The sequence below is a fragment of the Phalaenopsis equestris genome, unplaced genomic scaffold (assembly GCF_001263595.1).
Source record: "Phalaenopsis equestris unplaced genomic scaffold, ASM126359v1 Scaffold000090, whole genome shotgun sequence".
Taxonomy (NCBI): Eukaryota; Viridiplantae; Streptophyta; class Magnoliopsida; order Asparagales; family Orchidaceae; genus Phalaenopsis; species Phalaenopsis equestris.
Genome location: NW_018164532.1, coordinates 992,398 through 1,006,929, shown reverse-complemented (window position 1 = coordinate 1,006,929; position 14,532 = coordinate 992,398). Strand labels below are relative to the sequence as shown.

Here is a 14,532-nt window from a genome sequence, read left to right as displayed (position 1 = left end):
TTATTTTTTTTTGGCCATAATTTATCCAAAGAAAAAGAAGTTGATTGATTTATACTTGATTACTTCAATGAATGAAAATTTAAAAATTAAAATAAATCCAATTTAAATAGTTAGTAATTATCTCATTAGCTCTTAGGGGGCTATTTGGTTGCATGATGTCATTTAAAAATAGATATGAACTAGCTTAAATTTCACAAAATAAATTTTTTTTATATCTATTAAATATTGATGTTTTTTAAAATCTAATTTTTTGGTTTTCTTAGAGCAAGACACATCTCAAGAGGTCAAATCTGACATATGGAATGAGTCAGTTGTAAGTCGACGGTAGGATATCAAATCAACTGTTCGAAACAAGGCAGGTTGATCACATGAAATGAGGGATATTCGCCATGACAACAATCTCGCCATTCTAAACAAATGATGGCCTGATCGTCTTCAGACTACCCATAAACAAATGACAACAAATGAGCTCATTATGTCAAGGTCATTATTGATATTTCACAAGACAACCTAACTTTCTATAATTACAAGAGCAATAAAATTTAAAGACATTTTTTTTGATAAATACATAAATATAATATATATTTTTGTACTCATTAAGTGTCTTTCTGCGCTATATTTTTTGGGCATGATCTATGAACAAATCTGGATCCCACAATTTTAAGAGTTAATAATTTTCATTCAACCTTGAATTTTATAATTTTCTTAATTCTTAACCATTTTTTTATTACTCCTTATTAAGCATTTATAATTAATGAGTTTTGTGGTTAATTTTTTTAGTAAATCTTAACACGACTTACTAATTCTCAATTACATCATAAAGTTAAGTTAATACGATTATATTCAAAACTAAATACAACTCAAATCAATTTATAAATGCACACTTACATGTGATACGGTAAATCGAGTTGTAGTTTCTCATTATGAGATTACAAATTCGCGTGATATAATGATTGAGAGTCTGTTTGGGGTAGCTACAATTTATTAAAAAATAACTGTGAAACTGGTGAAAAATAATTTGATGTTAAAAAAACTACAGTGACAAATACAAATTTTTTTAAGAAAATCATACCACAACTAAAAAAAATGACACTGCACATAGTCAATATAAGTGTGAAAACACAGATTTGAACAATAATTAAAAAAAAAAAAAGCTACCAAAATACAGTTTAATTAAACAGATAAAATTATAATGTGGTACTGCACCGCCCTGAATTTTAGTATCTTATGATGTGAACTGAAGCTAAATCGTGCAATGGCTCACTAAGCTCATCTTTATTTAGAAAAAGAAAAACCTTATATTTTTTTTTCATTACGCATATTTAATAGCCGAAGAAAATTAATGTGGACTAATTTGTTCTGTCGTCCGAATGCCCAATCTATGGGTAGCTTGAGCTGTCCGTTTCCTCTCTACTAAGGCCACGACTGCCGCGTTCTCTTCTTCTTCTTAGGTTTTGGCTCCGGATCGTTCACTCATTGCCCTATTCTTTTAATCGAGCTCTGTCTTGCAACAGGTGAGTTCGATTCTTTGCTTTCGAATCTGTGTGTTTCATGGTGATGGCGGCTTTCTGTTTATTCGATCCGTGGTTCTTTGAGAGGTTTGCAGATTTCTTTTGCACTTTTTTTTTAATGGAAAAATGGTGTGGAAAACTTTTTTTTGAGTGATTTCTAGGCTTGTTGACGGATTTGATCCTGGTGCTATATTGTGGCTAATGTAAGGGTGTTTGTTAGGTCTTCTGGAAGGCGGGAATGCTGATATAAACTGGCCGATCTGCCGGAATAAGTTTGGGGGCTTTAAATTCTGCATTATTTGTAAATTTTGTCTTTAGCTGCCTTAGGGTGCCTTAGGGGCTGCACCTCAGTTTTTACTCCGGAGTTATTAAAAAGCTGTAGTTGAAAGCTGAGTTATAATCAGACCTGACTACCTACTGGTTGCTACAAGGTTATGATTTAACCTTTTCAAAAAATAAATTTTTGTAATAACCACAACAGTTTTTTGAACAACAGCTTATTCTTCACCACTTCATAGCCGCTTCTTTAAACAAACCCTTATTTGTTAAGTTCATGATTTACTAAATCCCACTATTCACTGGATTTAAGTAGTTTCTCCTTCTCACTTTAAGCAAATATCCAATTTGTTTATGAGGATTTAGCTGTATTTAAAAGTTGTTATACTAAACCATTTTGTGGTTTCAATACTCTCAAGATTTACTAAACATGGATTTATAATATTTACTGAGCACTACTTGAGTTAAATCCTTCTCGTGACCAAACGGCCTCTTAGAGTGAATTGTGTTAGAGAATTATTTTCTGCTAAATCTCCCCCCAAGCTACAATAGACAACAATATTTGTAGCTTTGGGTGAGACATTGAATTTTTGTGAGTGCTAAATCTCCCTTTCTTTGATCTTTATAGGTTTTTTGGGCTATTAAGTAGGTTTACTATCTGTATTGTAGGTCTCTGCTAGGTTTGTATATGGTTAGAGAGGCCGACACAAAGGAAATTTGCATTCTTGCCTTTTTAATTGATTTGTTCTGGCCCTTTTATTTAACCATATACATAAATTCCTAGTTTATTGTGGCTAAAATACTTAGAATTGCTGTTTCTAATGCATCTTTTTAGCCAGATTTGGTGACAGTTTTTAGTTCTGGGGTTTTGCATCTGGAGATTTCCGCTGAATTCACTGATATCTTCCTTAGTTTAGAATGAATCCATATCTTGTCGGTGCTTTTGTGCCCATTCTGATTACTCTGATACTCCAAAAGACAAAGGGCAGAAAGAAGCGCGGCTTACCAGTAGATGCTGGTGGAGAGCCTGGTTTTACACTTCGCAATCACCGTTTTGAGAAACCCGTTGAATCACTTTGGGAAGGGGTCACAACCATATCTGAGCTGTTTGAGCATTCCTGTAAGAAGTACCCGAACAAGCCATTGTTTGGAACTCGAAAGCTTATTTCCAAGGAAACTGAAAAGAGTCAAGATGGCAGATCCTTTGAGAAGTTCCATCTTGGGGACTATGAATGGCTAAGTTATGCTCAAGCTTTGGATACTATTTCCAACTTTGCTTCTGGTTTAATCCAACTTGGTCACAAAAGTGATGAGCGTGTTGGGATCTTCGCCGACACACAGGCACAATGGCAGATAGTCTTACAGGTATTTTTGACCAACATCATATCTTATTTTATAATTTCTCAGATATTCTGATAAATAACTTTATAATTAGAAGATTGAAGTTATTATTCCCAGCTCTGTTGTTTTTAACTATTAGAGGGGATTGTGGTTCGTTCCTGTGTAGATTTCTAACTTTGCTATAGTCTATGCATTGCCATTGCCATCCCCATCAACATCAAATTCTTAGATTTTCTTTTACATTACGCGATAAGTAAGATTTTACTTGTCCTCAAAGAAGAAAGAGTTATCAGTTCAGGAATGCACTTCGCCAAATTTAATGTTTTCTAGTTTCCATACTGAATGTCATATGCAAAGTGCCGAATTGCAAAAAGTTCTGTTTGGATTTATTAATCTAATATAATTATTTTTTTTGTGAAGGGTTGCTTCCGACAAAATCTCACAGTAGTTACCATGTATGCTTCCTTGGGCGAGGAAGCTCTTTGTCACTCCCTAAATGAGGTACTTCATCTTCTCTCTCTCTCTAAATGCTTTTGTTCTTGTTTTTTTTCTTTTCCTTAACAAAAACTATTTATTGGTTTCAATGGCATGAAAGTGTCTAAATTTGATTTACTTTTCTAACTGATTATAATCTTTTACCAGACAGAAGTAACAACTGTGATATGTGGACGCAAAGAGTTAAAAAAGCTTGTTGACATAAGCGGACAACTTGATACTGTTAGACGTGTAATTTGTATTAATGAGGAAGACATCTCAAATGAGATTACACAATATCAGAAAAATACTTCATGGACGGTGTCCTCATTTGCTGAAGTAGTGAAACTGGGCAAGGAAAACCCTCTTGAAGCAAATATGCCTCTTTCAGCTGACATTGCTGTCATAATGTACACTAGTGGGAGTACTGGCCTTCCTAAGGTTGGTCAAAGAGCCTAAAAAATTTCTCCTTTTTAGTTCTTTTTGCATATGCTCCAATTATGTTAAGATATATATATATTTTTCATATCTTTAGATAAAGTTTTTTATACGTTGAAGCTGCTATGTTTCTAATTTCATACTATTGTCGGAAGCTGATTACCTTTAAATCCTTGTGTAGTTCAACTTGGCCAAGTTTGGATTATTTATGGTGGTGATCTGGTGAAATATAGGTTCATCTTTTGTGATGCTATGAAATAAGAACGATAGTTAATTGTCAAGGCAAAAGAAATTTTCTTTTATTTCTTTGATAAATTAGATGGCATCTATTCAGAATTGCCATCCAAAAGCAAAATTATTATTATTATTTTTTTTTTTGTGCTTGCAGATTAGTCTCAACCTTTTTTAACAATAAAGTCAAAGTAATCATTTGTCTTAAGCTAAAGTTTTGTGGCTGGTATTATGAATACTTATTTTCCATTCTCATGTTTGAGGTGTTAAAATTTATTCTTGCAATATTTTGGACAACTTCTATGCATTTAACTTGAGACTTATTTCCTCCTCGAACTTTTGACACTAACTTTTATTGACATATTTTCTACTTTTCATTATATATTTATCTACACCACCTAGGTCTATTTTTAGTTACCTTCTTTTCAGTAAACGTCACTTCAACCTTCTCTCTCATATAATCATTCCTAGAGTCACACTCAAATGTCAATGACTTTCTTACAATCCAATATTCAAAATCATGCAACTTTGAAGACCTAATCGCGGCTTCTTAAAATTTATTTTTAAATCTCCATTGTATTCTGTTTTAAACTCGCGAGTCACTGTAACTCTAGGAGTTATATTCTTATGTTTTGACTATTTTGTATGATAGGTCAAATATTTTTATACTCATCAGTCATGTGTCACTTTATCTTCTAATAGTATTTAGTATTGTTTCTTAATATCATCACATAATTTTCTTTGTTCTATTAATTCTAAATCCTCTATTTTTTTTATGCTTTTATATAGGGGGTAATGATGTCACATGGGAATGTTCTAGCTACTGTTGCCGCAGTTATGACTATTGTACCTGGGCTTGGTAGTAAAGATGTTTATTTGGCTTACTTGCCACTAGCTCATATTCTTGAATTAGCGGCAGAGGTGAGCTTTTACAATTTCTTAAATTTATGCTGTTTCAGGCGATAATTGATAACCTCTTTTTTTAATTTGGGAATTTACATACATACCACACAATTCTTATGTATGTAAATATCTAACACTCAAAAATTGATATTTACACTTATAACCCCTTTGTGTCAATCTCATGTATGAAAAGGTACATTTCACCTTTAGAATGATAATGAAGGTGCTATTTTGGATGTGATGTTAAAGGTTTGAGGAGCATGCATGTAAATATGAATATTTAGGTGTTATATATGTAAATACATAAATTGTGTAGTATATGTGTACATGCCCCCCTTTTCTTTTGGTATAAAACAGATATTCCAATTAAATGACTGTTTTTCTTTGCAGTCTGTAATGATTGCTGCTGGTGCCTCTATTGGATATGGTTCACCTTTGACTCTTACTGACACATCAAACAAAATAAAGAAGGGAACAAAGGGTGATGCCTCTGTTTTAGGACCTACTTTAATGACTGCGGTACCTGCTATTCTTGATCGCATTCGAGATGGTGTGAGAAAAAATGTGGGCAAAAACTTCTTGATTTTTCATTAATCATTTTTCAATCATCGAGCAAACAATCAGAGCCAATTTGTTTGATCTCTTTATATTCAGGTAAATGCAAAGGGTGGATTTGCAAAGAAGTTATTTGACATTGGATATGGTCGTAGGTTTGCAGCAATTAATGGAAGCTGGTTCGGTGCATGGGGACTTGAGAAATTCTTATGGGATTTTCTGGTATTTAGCAAAGTTCGGGCAGTTTTGGGTGGAGACATCCGTTTTCTACTTTCTGGAGGGGCTCCTCTTTCTGGTGACACTCAAAGATTCATCAACATATGCCTGGGGTTAGAATGTGATTTTGAACTATAATTTTAAACAGGAAACTTAAACTAATTACCTTATTCATGCTTCATTGGTCACCTGAATGTTTTAATGGTAGTTGCTATATTGCTATCACAGAGCATTTACATACATGGCATGCAATTTTGATGTTTTTAACTAAATTTTCGCGCATAACACTCAAAATCTTTAATATCACATAAGAGATAGCGCTAATACCACTTTTTAAAAGTGAAATGCATCTTTTAATGCATTGTCTTAAAGCACCAAACTCTTATGTATGTAATTATGAAAGCTCAGGTGTGAGATTGGTAAATACATAAAAATGTTGTGCTAGTTTTTTCCCAAAACAAATGTTGTGCTAGGTATGTAAATTTCCCTATTATTTTAGAAACAAAGTGAACATTAGTTTGTGAGATTACACTTTACGTAAATGAAGACCATTTCATTAACCTTGTATTTTTTTTATCTTTTTCACATTCAGCCATGGCATGTTCTATAAGGAGATCTTTTTTCTTTTACATTTTGTTCTTGAAAGCTTGAAATAGTTATAGAAACATTGTTATTGTCCTTGCAGAACTCTTATGGTTTGGGAGAAACATGGTGAATTTCTTGATTTTGATAGATTTTCTTTTTGTTTGGGATTGTCTTTAGTTTATATCTTAAAGATGCTCCTCTAGCTGTCCCCATAATCAACTTATGTAGTCTGGTAGCATTACTGATGTATAAAGCATTAGCTTCAGAAGATTATAGCCATTTATTCAACCAAAGAAAGGACTTCTCATGCAAAAACGCAATATTACAACTTATACTAATAAATACTTTCTATATTGCAATCTTTATTTATGTAATAGCAATGCATTAGAGAGATAACTACTTGGGTAAGTATAAAAAAACCACTTTATAAATAGAATTGCTTGTTATCTAAAAGAAACAGCGAATTATCAAACTAGAATTACAGGCTATTCTGTTAAAGATCATTCTAGCTTACCGCTAACAAAGCTAATCTCAATAATTGTAAAGACTGAGGTCATATAATTACAACCAACTTGAATTAGGAAATTAATTTTGTACGATTAGTGAACTAAAGTATAAAACCAATTTAACATATAATTTTGTTTATTTGTTATATAACTAATTAGTGACCGATTGTATAAAAATCAATTTTAAAATAGTTTTCTCAACTTATTGTGATATATGTGTATATTTGCATCAAACTGTGTTAAAAGACCTATAAAATAATCACTAATTTTAACGTAAGTAAAACAATTAAGACGACATACTTTTTATACGTTGAAAATTATCAGTTTTTCTTCTATTCTTAGCAGTTGTTTGGCTGCTATTATTAGGAATGTAAAATAAAATGAATATATGGGTTTGTTTGATATGAAGTAAATTAAATGCAAACTTTTTAAAGCATTTGTCAATGTTTCAAAAATTTTAATTTCTGTAAATTCCAATTTCTCTGAAATTGTTCGAAGTCCAATTGCATTTTCGCCTCTAACCCTGTTTTTCCTGGTGTGACATTCTCATTCTTGTTTTTTGTCTTCATCATGCTTCTTTTCTGGATCGCCAACCACATTCCCGCCTAATGTATTGCCTGTGTTCCATGATTACAAGCTTTTGCAGGGTTATTAGTCTCCACACTGCATTTTTTTTACCATTGTGATATTCTTTGAAATCTTAGTTTTATGGCATGTTGTCAAAGTGATCTTCTTTGCTTCTAGTTACCACCATTTTATTTCCTTCTTTTGCCACCTTTTGTCCATTGGAGTCAAGGAAGAGAAGAAGGTGAAATTTTTAAGACCAGAGACAGTTTTTAGGCCCTCTTTGATATAATCGGGCTTTAGTGCGCGTGTTGAATTTGGAAGAAAAAAGATGAGAACATTTATCTATGTTTAGAATTGGAGAGTTCGGACTTAGTTTTTGACACATAGCTGCTCGTTTTCATTTATAGTTGCTGGTGTTCTGCATGGTCTAACAGGAAAGTGCATTGTGAAACCCTTAGATCTTGCGATCAGGAGTTTAGTTTAGGGATGAAATGGTATTAGCTAAGTTGGTTTGAAGTGCTATTACTCAACTTTACAAATTCTTTGATTCAAACTGGTGGAGGAGGGGTTTTGGAGCTTATTGTAGAGAGTTTGCGTAGCTAGAAATTGATCTCACCCAGCTTCACTTGATTCCTTAACAGTGGTTGGGAAAATCTGAATTCGTTGAATATAAATATATAGATCATGGTTGATTAAATGGTAATCACAATTCAAAATTCTACTAAATTCTTCAAATTTTAAATTGCTGTTTAAGTTAAAAAGCTGGTAGCTTTATTGCACAACCAAACAAATTATTTCTATATGTATTTTCCAGTCAAATAAGCAAATCTTATAATTTTATAATTTATTTTATTTATTTTACTGTTTCCGTTCATTTTTCTCTTTTTATTTTAATAGGAGTCGCCAGCTTGTCAATCGTCGTATACTTCTCTCATTCGAATAAATCTCTCCCGAACCATATAAATGATTCGAAGAGGAGAGGAATCAAATAAAAAGGGACATACAACAAAGAGACAAACAAGAGAAACAAACGCGTGGAGAGTCTACGTGCGATAAACCTCGCAAGGATAAGTTAAGAATATCCGCCCAAATAAGATCGGACGGAGACACTTTAAACCAATATTCATGAAAGAAGTATCTACATAGACTACCCATAACCAGAGAGTCAGGTGTATGTACCTGTTCTGGGGTCAAAAACACTCCCAGAGGAACGTGTTCCTACTAGTTAATTACATCTTGGGGGATACTCAAGAATACTCTCGATAAAAGGAGTTTCGTTTCATATTATCATAAACCTGGGGTATAGACAATCAAATGAAGGTTATTCCGTGTGAGAACAGTCCCAATGCTTCAAAACTCATACTAAGCAATCGGAACTAAGCAATCGGACAGAGAATGAGTCTCTCACATCCCGAAATGGGTAGCAGCTCATCGGCAGATGAGGCCCACAGAATAACTTAAATCATCTTGACGGGGATATCTTAATACGTCAAAACACGTCCGGGTCAAAAGGCTGAGGACAAATCGTCGTATCCCAAATGGGCGGCAGCTCATCGGCATCGGGCCGTCAAGGTGATATCAACGAGGTCAAAGAACGACAGGGCTCAAAGGGGCTCAACAAAAAAGGAAGGTAGAGTGATCCTAAAAGGTAGATGTAACTGAGTCGGGGTACCACGGACCCGTCATGCACAACTACTAGGACCCTAAGTAGAATGTAGTCGACCCAACATGTTCTGAAATCCACGGTCAGCAATCCGTGAATTGCATTGTCAATGGGGGATCTCGGTAGCCCTAAGGTTAGAGGAAATAAACTCTATCCTATGACTACAAGCTGGAGCGCCAAGAGGTGGGACTTATACCTGCTGAAATATCAAGGATGCCTCAGTAAAGAAAAAGAAGTGAAGGTTCAGCTACGAAGCTGGAAACGCTCCAAACAAAAGAATTTATACCCTATCTGGGTCAGGAAGCCTTCTAACACGCTAGGCGCACTAGACAACCATTTATAAGGTATGTTGGGTCAGTCAGGTTGGAAAAGTACGGGGACTCCTCCTCGTGACATGTAAACATGAATGCAGCTATCTTAGAGCGATCATAAGTATTGTGGAGACACTATTAATATATACAGGAAAGTAAAAGTTATAATTTTTAGATCCTGAATATTTTAATCTTAAATTTTAATTATATTGAATATTTTATTTAGGATTTTATAGATATAAAATTTTAGGAATTTAAATCTTAAAGAGCCTATGTTATATCGTGAAATCCCAGATAAATCACAGAAAGAAGCAAATAAGACACATGCAAATGCAGACATGCAAAATGATGCAAAAGATAAAATAAGCCAAATAAAAAATAATAAACAGGCCGGTGCCGCTGATTCGGCAACATATCCCAGAAAAGAAAAAAAAATGCGGCCGGACTCCGCATATACATGCCCGGTCCTAATTCTATACATCAATACAAAATACATAATTAAGATACGGGGCACGAGCATCTGCTCTTGGTCCCCTCCACGTGGTTCCCGTGCTAACGTCTCGGAACCCGTGTTCGTACCTTATTTCTACTACAGGACTCTCCTAGACTCTAAAAATATATAGAGAAAAGTAAAAGACTCAATCTTGCATGGAAACTCACATGCACATAATGTATCATGAGTCTTGCCTTAAAAGTGGGGGGAGCTAATAGCACCTACAAGCAAAATGGTAAGAAATCATTACTTGCTCCCCCCCGTAACGATACCTGTGTGTGTATAAAAATAGGCATGGCTCCATGCACTAGAACGCATTAACACACTACCATATATATGCAACATGCAGTCACATCATAAGCACAATATCAAACAATCCAACAAAGAACAATAGCCAAGTATCAAAAAAACTACCTAGCTCCCTAAGTCTTAGCCTAGCACACCATCTAACGAAAAGTGCATCAACCTAGTATCTAAGTGCGGGGTAAGTCTGGGTATGGTATGACTTTGACGGGGTTACTTTACTGGCCCCATCCTAAGGATCCAAAGAATCTAAAGAGTGTCACGAAAGGGGATCACACCAGTTAGATTCATTGGATTCTTAGCACAGTCATACTCATGTCAGTCCCAATGACAACTCGCATTGCTCATCGAGATTGACCCAGCAAGCAATGCTCGTTACGGCTTCGCGACCAACACGTGAGTCACTCTCCTAACGGGTATGTCTCACTATCTATGCAAACATTCAATTGCAAATGCTAATGCAAGCAAATCAAAACATATAAGTAGTGACAAAAAGTATGTCATGAAGACAGTGACTCGTAAGAATGGACATGCCGTAATAACAGAGGCATGAAAAGAGGGTATGTCGGTAAGACAGTGATCCGAAGGAATGGGCATGTCATGATGACAGCGGCCCGAAAAAGGGGTATACCGGTAAGGCAGTGACCCAAAGATGGAACATGTCGTGAAGGCAGCGGCCCGAAAAAAGGGTATGCCGGTAAGACATTGATTCAAAGATGGGCATGTCGTAATGGCAGCAGCCCGAAAAAAGTGAATGTCGGTAAGGCAGTGACCCGAAGGAATCTAACTAAAGTAGATGATATCAATCATATAGACAAACGTTTACATGCACATACACAACATGTAAATGAGCAAGTGGATGGTCGATCGGGATGAAAAATCTGATCAAACTAAAGTGTTGTACCAACCGGGCCCAGGTAGCCGACTGAAACAAGTGATGTGACCGGTTCGGGATAACCGACCGAGCCACAAGTAATGTCGACCGGTCCGGGGCTACCGATCGAGGCACAAATGCAAGTGCAAGATACAAGGTGCAAGTACAACGTGTAAATGCAAGGTGCAAGTGCAAATGCAAATGCAAGGTGCAGAGTGCATGTGCAAGTGCGATATATGACATACAATATTTAACATGCAAGATATGCACATGCAAACAACGAGGTTCATATGATCACATATGATAGGGAACCACGCTCGTACTAACGACATCACCTAAGAAACCTAAGGTTTAGACCCTTGGATATGTCACATCGCCGCCTCCGGCTTTGGTGTGGGAATGTGAGGAGTTTTCTCCCCGGATCTTCGAAGGGAAAACTCTTCACGGCATCGCGAAATGTGCTAGCTACAAAGTTTTTTTTATTTCGCGAACTCCTCCAAACTTTGCAAAGCGAGCCAGCGACGAAACTTCTCTCGCTTTGCCAAGTTACTTCTTCAAATAAAGCTGAGGAAACCAAAGCAAGGGGAGTGAGGGACTCCGACCCATCGGAACTTGTGCTAAGACTCACAACAAAAGGGAGACACTCGACTCTACGGGGGGTGTTTGGTTACGCACAGGAAGTCTTAAACTAACGGCTCGCTCTAGAAAATCGACGATCAATGACATAGGTACGTTGACGCGCCGACCCACGCCGACACACGCGTCCCGTGTGGGCGATTGAACTTCCACGCCTGGACACCACTAAACTTAGGGCTAGCTAGAAGTTTAGGGAATCTCACCACTGCGAAGGTTGTGGATGCGTTCTCTTTATGCTGAGTGAAAGTTCGCGCTTCAGGTCTCTGTGCCAGTATTCCTCGCAATGAACCATGCAACGAGAAAAAAGAGATTGTGAGGTATGCATAGTATTTAAAAATAATAATTTTTGCATATAAAAAATATAACCAAAATATACCTTTGAGAATGGTCGCTCGGTGGCGGTGAAAAAGGGGAAGTTTTCCTTGCAAAGGAAAAGACTCTTGCACCTCCTCGAACAACGACGCCGCTCGCTGTCCGACGACGTTGAGGTGCTCCGACGAAAATTTCGGTCTCCGGGAAGGTAGGACGGCGAGATAGAGGAGTTAGCCCGCCGGCGGTGCGCACCGAGAGCGAAAGAAGCGCGGAAGAGAGCCCAAAATATGAAGCTCCCCTCACTGATTTTGCTCTGGCATAAATACGACGTCGGCGATCGGCGAGAAAGAGGTCCGGCGAATAGCAGGATCTTAGCGTCGGAGTTGGTCGAGAAAAAGGAAGAAGAAGAGGAGGAAGAAAGAGGTCGGCGGTGCGCATCGGGAGCGAAAGAAGCGCGGAGGAGAGCCCAAAATATGAAGCTCCCCTAACTGATTTTGCTCCGGCATAAATACAACGCCAGCGATCGGCGAAAAAGAGGTCCGGCGAATACCAGGATCTCAGCGTCGGAATTGGCCGAGAAAAAGAAAGAAGAAGAAGAAGAAAGAGAAAAAAAATTAGGAGGAGGAGGAGAAGAAGAAGAAATGGAAGAAGAAGAAGAAAAATTAGGAGAAGAAGATGAAGAAGAAAAAGATCTTCTCTCTCCTCCTTTTTGATAATATATACATACATATATACATATATACATATATATATATATATATGTATATATGTATATATGTATGTATATATTATCAAAAAGGAGGAGAGAGAAGATCTTTTTCTTCTTCATCTTCTTCTCCTAATTTTTCTTCTTCTTCTTCCATTTCTTCTTCTTCTCCTCCTCCTCCTAATTTTTTTTCTCTTTCTTCTTCTTCTTCTTTCTTTTTCTCGGCCAATTCCGACGCTGAGATCCTGGTATTCGCCGGACCTCTTTTTCGCCGATCGCTGGCGTTGTATTTATGCCGGAGCAAAATCAGTTAGGGGAGCTTCATATTTTGGGCTCTCCTCCGCGCTTCTTTCGCTCCCGATGCGCACCGCCGACGGGCTAACTCCTCTATCTCGTCGTCCTACTTTCCCGGAGACCGGATACTTCTTCGGAGCACCTCGACGTCACCGGACAGCGAACGACGTCGCTGTTCGAGGAGGTGCAAGCGTATTTTCTTTTGCAAGGAAAACTTTCCCTTTTTCACCGCCACCGAGCGACCCTTCTCAAAGGTATATTTTGATTATATTTTTTATATGCCAAAATTATTATTTTTAAATACTATGCATACCTCACAACCTCCTATAGTTCTCGTTGCATGGTTCATTGCGAGGCATACTGGCACACAGACCGGAAGCGCGGACTTTCCCTCAACATAAAGATAACGCATCCCTACCCTTCGCGGTGGTGAGATCCCCTAAACTCCTAGCTAGCCTTAGGTTTAGTGGTGTTTAGGCGTGAGAGGTTGCGTGCGTCGACATGGGTCGACGCGTTAACGTAACTATGTAATTGAACGTCGATTTCCTAGAGCGAGCTGTTAGGTTAGGACTTCCTGTGCGTAACCAAACACGCCCCGTAGAGCCGAATGTCTTTCTTTTGTTGTGAGCCTTAGCACAAGTCCCGATGGGTCGGAGTCCCTCACTCCCCTTGCTTTGGGTTTCCCCAGCTCTACTTGGAGAAGCTAGAGGGTCGGACTTGGCAATATGAGAAAAGCTTCTTAGCTGGATCGCTTTGCAAAGTTTGGAGGAGTTCGCGAAATGGGAAAAATTTTGTAGCTAGCACATTTCGCGACGCCGTAGAGAGTTTTCCCTTCGGAGATCCGGGGAGAAACCAACTGTTTCCCCAGCTCTACTTGGAGAAGCTAGAGGGTCGGACTTGGCAATATGAGAAAAGCTTCTTAGCTGGATCGCTTTGCAAAGTTTGGAGGAGTTCGCGAAATGGGAAAAATTTTGTAGCTAGCACATTTCGCGACGCCGTAGAGAGTTTTCCCTTCGGAGATCCGGGGAGAAACCAACTCACATTCCCACACCAAAGCCGGAGGCGGCGATGCCGCATATCCAAAGGTCTAAACCTTAGGTTTCCTAGGTGATGTCGTTAGTACGAACGTGACTCGCTATCATATGTGGTCATATGAACCTCGTTGTTTGCATGTGCATATCTTGCATGTTAGATAATATATGTCATATATCGCACTTGCACATGCACTCTGCACCTTGCATTTGCATTTGTACTTGCGCATTGCATTTACACGTTGCACTTACACCACTTGTGCCTCGATCGGTCGCCCCGGACCGGTCGACACCACTTGTGGCTCA

The 14,532-nt window shown here is 37.6% G+C and overlaps 1 protein-coding gene across 3 annotated transcripts in view; it reads left to right on the top strand.

The window, feature by feature from the left end:
- Positions 1 to 1,348: 1,348 nt before the first annotated feature.
- LOC110019993 (long chain acyl-CoA synthetase 9, chloroplastic-like) overlaps positions 1,349 to 14,532 on the top strand; it is a 20,842-nt gene continuing 7,658 nt past the window's right edge. The window contains exons 1-8 of one of the 3 annotated variants that reach the window (XM_020717927.1): positions 1,349 to 1,514; positions 1,732 to 1,942; positions 2,627 to 3,152; positions 3,549 to 3,629; positions 3,771 to 4,043; positions 5,061 to 5,192; positions 5,565 to 5,738; positions 5,829 to 6,058. In XM_020717927.1, coding sequence (XP_020573586.1) covers positions 2,706 to 3,152; positions 3,549 to 3,629; positions 3,771 to 4,043; positions 5,061 to 5,192; positions 5,565 to 5,738; positions 5,829 to 6,058 — 1,337 coding nt within the window. In that variant the 5' untranslated portion in view covers positions 1,349 to 1,514; positions 1,732 to 1,942; positions 2,627 to 2,705. Of the gene's footprint in view, positions 1,515 to 1,731; positions 1,943 to 2,622; positions 3,153 to 3,548; positions 3,630 to 3,770; positions 4,044 to 5,060; positions 5,193 to 5,564; positions 5,739 to 5,828; positions 6,059 to 14,532 lie in introns of all 3 variants that reach the window. The other 2 variants (XM_020717925.1, XM_020717926.1) reach the window with 2 other exon arrangements.